Here is a 7,500-nt window from a genome sequence, read left to right as displayed (position 1 = left end):
TGACATCGGGTACGTAGATTCCTGATGAATCTAAATACATAGGCGCTTGTCCTGACAAGTTTTCTCCAGTTTGAAAACTTCTTACAGTCGATAACTTCATGGGAACCGGTGAGCAGAATGGCTTGAGTTTTACGGCGTTCCTTGTCTACTTCGCTTAGGTCAGCTGTTAAGTTTTCTTGAGGCCACTCCTCCTCGGGCAGTCGTAAGAATTCTGGTCCCTGCTTCCATCTGCCAATCAGTCGTTGTGCCGGTATGCCACGAGAGACGTCATCAGCGACATTTAACTCTCCAGGGACATGTCTCCACTGAGACGGGTCAGAATTGCTTTGAATTTCTGCGACTCGGGCGGACACAAACGGTTTGAACCCTCTCGCTTGACTGCGAATCCATGACAATACGATGTTGCTGTCTGAGAAGAATACGACTTTCTCAAATTGCAGTCTTGACTCTTCTGCTATGGACTGATATAGCCGGGTTGCTAGTACTGCTGCTTGTAGTTCTAGGCGGGGTATGGTCAACGGTTTCAGTGGGGCTACTCTTGATTTGGCGGCTATGAATCGTGTGTCATACTCATTGCTCTCGGTTCGCCATCTGACGTAGGCACAGGTTCCAAACGCTTCGTTGGATGCGTCAGAAAAGATACAGAGTATTGGGAGTGCAATCGCGTCCGCTGGGGTGAGGGATCTTTCAAAGGTCACGTGATTCAAGTCTCCCATTTCTTGGAAGAAACGAATCCATTCTTCCCGTGATGCTGAAGGCAGCTCTTGATCCCATTCTAAGCCTTGTTGCCACAGACGCTGCATTCCGACTTTAGCGCGAACTAGAAAGGCTGCTGCGAATCCAACTGGATCAAATATTCGAGCAATCTGGCTGAGTACTGTTCTCTTGGTCAGAGTAATGTCGTTAGGCGGGTTAACGTTGAACAGGAGCATGTCTTTGGCATGATTCCAAACAGTTCCTAGTATCTTTTCTTGTGTTTGGCCTTGCAGCAATTTCATTTCAGGATTCTCTTGTCTGATAATTTCGTTCTCTAAGGACTGGTTTGAGAGCCATCCCTTGACTTGAAATCCACCTTTCAGCAATACTTCATCCAGCTCAGTTGTCAGTCGCTTGGCCTTTTGAACGGAATGGACTGAATCACAAATGTCGTCCATGTAGGTGTTGTTCTTCAATACCTGGGCAGCTTCGGGATACGAATCCTTTGCTTGATCTGCGGTTTTTCTCAGAGCGATCTGTGCCATAGCAGGTGCAGGCTTATCTCCAAACGTCAGCACCGTCTTTACATAAACATCAGGCTCTCGATTAGTTTCCATGTTTCTCCAAAGATATCGGTGTACTTGCTGATCTTGCTCGGGGATAAGAACCCTGTGATACATCTTTGAGATATCTCCGGTTACAGCTACTTCATTTTCTCTGAATCGTAAGGTGACTCCAAAGAGGCTGTTTAGCAGGTCAGGCCCTTTTATCCAGTAATCATTTAGTCGGTGACCTTGAAATGAAGCAGATGAGTTGAAGACTATGCGGATGGGCGTTGTCTTTTCGGGTCTCACTATCTCGTGGTGGGCAATGTAATGGATTGGTCCCTTGTATGTCTCCAATTCCTGCTTTGTGAGCTTGCGTGCAAACTGCATCTCTGTCATTTCCATCATTTGTCTGTCATAGGCAGCTGCATGCTCCGGTGTTTTTGACAGGCGGCTCTCAATTGCTTCCAGCTTCTTCTTAGCTTGTGCTTCATTGTTTGGCAGTTCCTTCGGATCTCGTTTCCATGGGTAGGGTATTAGCCACTGGTGTCCAATCCTTTGACAGGAGTCTTCAATAATTTTCAATTCTCTGCGTTCTACGGGACTTAACTTGTCAGCTTCACATTCACAAGGCTTGGCAGCGACTCCCATTGTTTCTGTTGTCCAAAAGTCAGTCATGTCTATAGGCGTGGGGACTTTTACGCTAAAGACGCGGTTCACTTGTTCATGTTTTCCGGATGTGGCTCCAAATATTACCCAGCCAAGGGGGGACTGTCTTGCTATAAGGTTAGCAGCTTCCCTGGTCTCACCTGTATGCAGTTTTGGGTGGTCAATGCCAACGAGTAGGTCAACCGGGCCACTTTTTCGGCGGATTTCCTCTTTTCCGAGGCCAAAAATTCCAGCAACGTGACTGAGCTTTATTTCGGTAATGTCACTGCTTATACACGGGATGCCCACGGCTGTAACAGTATGGATAACATTTCGGCTCACCAGTGATCGGATGCGAACACGGAATAGCTTCGTTATCAATTCTTCTTCCTCCCCTCCAACTTTAGCTATGGTGATGGTGACTTCCTTTCCCTTAAGACCGAGTTCGTCTGCTACTGACAACTTGATTAAGCTGACCTGAGCACCAGAGTCCAGGAGCAGGTTTCCTTGCCTTTTGACATTTTCAGATCCCAGAATTTCCACAAGAATGACTGGAAGAATTGCCTGTTTGCTGCCCGCAACGGATGAAACTGTTAAGGCTGTAGCGGAATTCGTTACATTGGCACCGTGTAACAATGGGTGGTGAAAGTATTTGCACTGACTTCCGTTAAATGACTCACTGCATTGGCGTCTGCGGGAACAGTTGGAAACATTATGATCACGACCAGCTCTTTTCAGACAACTGAAACAACTATGGTTCTCCTTGACGGCCTTGAGACGGTCGCTGGGGGACATTGACATAAATTTCTGGCACTGGTCCGTCCAGTGGGTTGACACCTTACACAACCAGCACTTGTGGTTTGCTGTCCCTTTTTTCTCAAATGCTGATATCTGATTGACGTTTAGGTGCTTAGAACTTCTCAGCGGTGCCGTGGCTCTCATTCTAGATTTCATTTCGGATGTCATCCAGGACATTAACGCTTCCAGTGTGGCGTGACATTTTGTGGTTTCTAAGAAACGTGACCAAACTTTGCGGTCGTCGGAACACATTTTTTGTTCAATAATCGCCAACATGTGATTATTGTCCATGTCATTTTGCCGCCCAACTTCCGAAAGGGTGTTGAAACTTCGTCTCACGAGGTGCACTAAGTCACAAAAACGGGCGATATCTTGCGTGATAGTGTCAGCAACAAATCGTGGGTCTCCATAGATTGATTCCAGATGCTCCCATGCGGCATCGTAGTCCTGGCCAATTCCCTTTATTAATTCCAAAGGCTTTCCATTCAAGCTTGCTCTTAGAATGGTAATCGAATCACGTTTACTGTATCGTGCCTCCACCAGATGTTTGAAATCCGCTTTGAAGATCGCGAATTCCCTGACGTCGCCTGAGAACTTTTACCATCCGGAAAACTGATTGCGTGCTGTCTCCATTTACGTTGACAGGCGGTGTGTCTGTAATGTCATTAGTCATTACGTTATCAGTAACTTGCACATTATCGGCGGTAGAATTCTGTATCTCGGGTGCATGTTCTTGAGAAGACTGATGACTGGAAGATGAAATTGCAGTTTTTCCTTTCTGGTTAATTGTGTTTTCAGTGTGAATTTCTTCTTGGATGATAACATTTTCCGTTGTTTTTTCCGGTGCGCTGACAGTGGCAGAAGTTCCTGCAATGCTCTTTTCGTGTGAGCTTTGACTTAAGACTACATGTAATTGTTCCTTTAAAAAATCTTCTGTGTCGGTTGAAAGCTTTAGGTATGTTTCCTGACATTCTTCCATCCATGATTCTTCGTGCTCGAATTGCTCGTCGTCTTCGAGAAGCAGTAAGAATTCCTCGTGTTTTGATACTAGATCTTCGAATGCCAGTTCATATTTTTTCAGTTCCTTTCTGATTTCTTCCGCTGGCCGATTTGCAGATAATTTATGACAAACAACTTTTCCTTGACGGGTTAGCGCGCCCTTACAATTTCTCCGTTTTATCTTGGCCTGTTTGATAGCGTTTTCTCGTGCTTCAGACATTGTTTATCGTCTTGAACTCGTTACGAACCTTGGTTAACCAGAAATCGAATGATGTTGCGCAAGAGAACTAAGACGATCCACTACCGAAGAACACTCGCAATCGTATAACTGATAATGTTTTTTATTCGATTTCTATGGCGAGTTTTCTTAATTTTCCTTGATCGGGATAACCATAAAACAGTGTAACAGGTAAGCAGTAAATCACATGAAACATGTCCAATTCAGATATCTGGTAAAAACTGAACTGCTTAATTAAAGTTGAGGTTTATCTACTATTTAAGTTTCCTGTTGGGCGTGTACGAGGCTACCGCAATTTCCTAAACTATGAATTAATTACATAGTACAAACACTACGTTAACAATACTTAACCCCCCATAGTCAGAACTATTAATTGCAGCTCTCCTGGCTATTTTATCAGGCCCTTTCCACAAGAATTTATATATTTTCGTTTGAATCAGCGAGCTGAAATCCGAGGGAGGTGAGAGGATAGAAAATATATAAACCAATTTAGGGAGAAGAAGACGTTTGATAATTGATACTTTACCAAATAAAGAGAGACCTCTCCAGCTCCACTGATGTATTTGTTATTTAATTTCAGTGATCTTGTCGTAAAAATGTTTCCGAAAAGACACTTCTCTGTCATAACTAAAGTGTACCCCAAGAGCTTTTACACTTTTGCGCCAGTTTAGGGATAAGGGCATCTCGGGACTGTCACGACACGAACCAATCCACATTGCCTCTGTTTTAGTACAATTAACTTTTAAACCCGACACTTCCAAAACGATCAAGTAATTTAAAGAGATTTTGTGCGGATGTCAAATCAGATAAAAAGGCAGTGAGATCATCTGCATATTGGACAATTTTCCATTCCTCTAAGTCTAATTTAATTCCTTTAATATCAGTACTAATTCGGATTGCAGCAGCTAAAGTCTCAATTGCGATCACAAATAGATATGGCGACAGAGGGTCCCCTTGCCTAACACCTCTGCTTAACTCAAAATTAGCAGAAAAAGATCCATTGTTTACGATGTAACTGGATACATTATTATAAAAAGTTTTTACCCATCTTACAAGACTAGGACCAAAGCAGAAAATCTCTAAACATTTAAACATAAAATTCCATTCAAGGCTGTCGAATGCCTTTTCAAAATCTATAAATAATAGTATACCCTGAATATTGAATGTTTTAGTGTATTCCATGATATGTAGAATTGATCTAGCTGCTTTCTTTATGTATCGACCTGAAACATATCCAGTCTGATTGCTGTGAATTATCTCTGGTATAATTTTAGTAATTGGTGTTGCTATCTCTTTAGATGCTATTTTAGTGTCAACATTAGTGAGCGAAATCGGTCTCCAATTCTCAAGATGGGTTCTGTCTTTACCTCTTTTTTCGATAAGTGTAATGACACCTTGCCTTTGTGAGTTTGACATTTCTCCCTCTTCATAAGCCTCATTTAAGCTTTCGACCACCATTTTACCAATTGACGACCAAAATACATTATAGAATTCAATTGGTAGACCGTCATTTCCCGGAGTTTTACCTAGTTGGAATGTTGTAAAACATTACTTACGCGTGTAAAGCCCCTTCAAAATAAATTAACATAATGAAGACCAGATTATGGGAATTTCTTTTGAGAAATTATCTAAGGTCTTTAAAATACCATTAATACCTTTTATTTATCGAAGTTACCTGAAAAGAAGGGAGGAGTATTCTCAAACCTTTTGAAAGTATATTATGTCTATCATTTGAGGCCACCTCCAGAGTAGTTGTTTTAACTACAAGGCTTTTTAAAACTTGATTTTCCCACTTCAATTTAATCTACGATATTCCCAGCTTCTTAGCATATTTTTCACTTTTTGAAATTTCTCAGGTTTGTAGTTCTGGCGCCCCGGTTTGCTCGAAGCATGGTTAATGCCATCCAGCGTTAACTACCATGGAAATCTATAGGTTTTGATACTTCTTAACGAAAGGTTAGCTCTAACCAGGCTTCGAGCAACTGGCCCCAGAAGTTCATTGTCAGTCAGGATCATCCCAAAACCAGACACCTGAAGAGTGCATACGCTTTGATGTATTGCCATTTAAAAGGTCCTTTCAGGGAAAAGAATATCTGTTCCTTAAGGATTTTCCCTGACCCAGAAAGCTTATGTTTTCTTATTATTGAGGTTGAGCCCGTTTAAACATCACCTAAAAATTAAATCTGTGAGTCATTTAACATCAAACTTGCATCGTCTGCGCATTGGCTTAAGGTGGCTGAACACAGTTTTCGCGAGCGCTCTTTCTAACGCAATGCAGTGCGAACGCAAGGATTGCAAAAAAATAATAATAAACGTGGCTTTAATACAGTAATCATTTATTTCCTCAATGTTTCTGCTATCTGTACTACTTTTCCTCCTAATTAATTGAACAAAGTGTTTTGATGGTTTTAGTCTTCTATTAGAAAAGTACGTTAGAAAAGGTAACGATGCAAAGAACTCCGCAATTCACAGATTTTTCTTTGTTATCGAAAGAACTCAGTTAAGTTCAGCGCATGCGTAATAAGTTGAAAAAATGCTATTGAATGCGGAAATAGATTCCTCGGAAATATGCTTATTTTTCGAGAACCACTCGTTAACATTTAACGAAATTTGACAGGAAAATAAGTAACTGGAGTATTGAAACAAATTTGAACTTTAACAGAAGAAATTCTAGATATTTCAGTGAACCTTCAGCAAGGGATAATTAAAGATCTCTCTCACAACTGTCAATTAATTATTAAAATAGTGATAACTTGTGAGCATCGTTACAAGCTTATTTAATGCAAATTACTAAGAAAATCTAACGACCAGATTTTCTGCAAATAAACAAAACCGATTTGAAAGGCCTGTTTATATTTATTCATGTCATGGCAAGGGCATATAAGTCAGCTTAACTATCAAAAAACGGAAGTTCATGTTGTTAACTTGCTTGCTACCATTTTTGGCTACCAAAGGATCAAGAGCTTAGAGAAAAAAGTAAATGAAACATACGTGCTTCAAAATGGAAAGGGATATGGAGATCACGATGACGGACAACGCTGTCCTGCCCTACCCCTCTTAGGGATTGCTTATCCAACCATTGTTAATAACGCAGCGTTCGATATCGCTATAAGAACATTTAACCCATTTTAAAATGTTTGGATCAAAACCAAAATATTGAAGAGATGTTACTAAAAAAGCAGCATTCTAGGCATCTCAAAGGCGTTTTCAAAATCTAGGAAAAGTAGTAGTCCTGCGGGGATATGTTTTCCCATAAAAAGAAGCTTATTAAATGAGACACAACTGTCTGCAAAGGGTTAACAACAGCCTTTGCTGCCATTTTGCAGTCACAATTAAGAGGTACGAGGATGTCTCCTCCCTATTATCTATAACCCGCACTTCAACCATCATGTTACATTTAATTCATTTATCGAGTTCTTTCACGGGATGTTCAGCACATGGTTCCAACAAATAAACCTGGCCCCATCCGAGTGGCTGCAAAGCTCAGTTGTTAGAGCATTGCACCGTCAACGCCCCGAGGTCATGAGTTGGAATCCCGTTGAATCCACCCGTGAACCTTTCGAGTGTCTATGAGAG

General features: G+C 41.5%; 1 protein-coding gene across 1 annotated transcript in view; it reads right to left on the bottom strand.

Annotated features, from left to right (window-relative positions):
* Positions 1-2,843, bottom strand: part of LOC138020402 (uncharacterized) — a 4,218-nt gene extending 1,375 nt beyond the window's left edge. Inside the window, exon 1 of the mRNA XM_068867395.1 lies at positions 1-2,843. This exon is cut by the window's left edge and continues 1,375 nt beyond it. Coding sequence (XP_068723496.1) covers positions 1-2,843 — 2,843 coding nt within the window.
* Between the last annotated feature and the right edge of the window lie 4,657 nt (positions 2,844-7,500).

Source organism: Montipora capricornis, chromosome 10, assembly GCF_036669925.1.
Source record: "Montipora capricornis isolate CH-2021 chromosome 10, ASM3666992v2, whole genome shotgun sequence".
Lineage (NCBI taxonomy): Eukaryota > Metazoa > Cnidaria > Anthozoa > Scleractinia > Acroporidae > Montipora > Montipora capricornis.
This window is presented reverse-complemented; position numbering and strand designations above follow the sequence as displayed.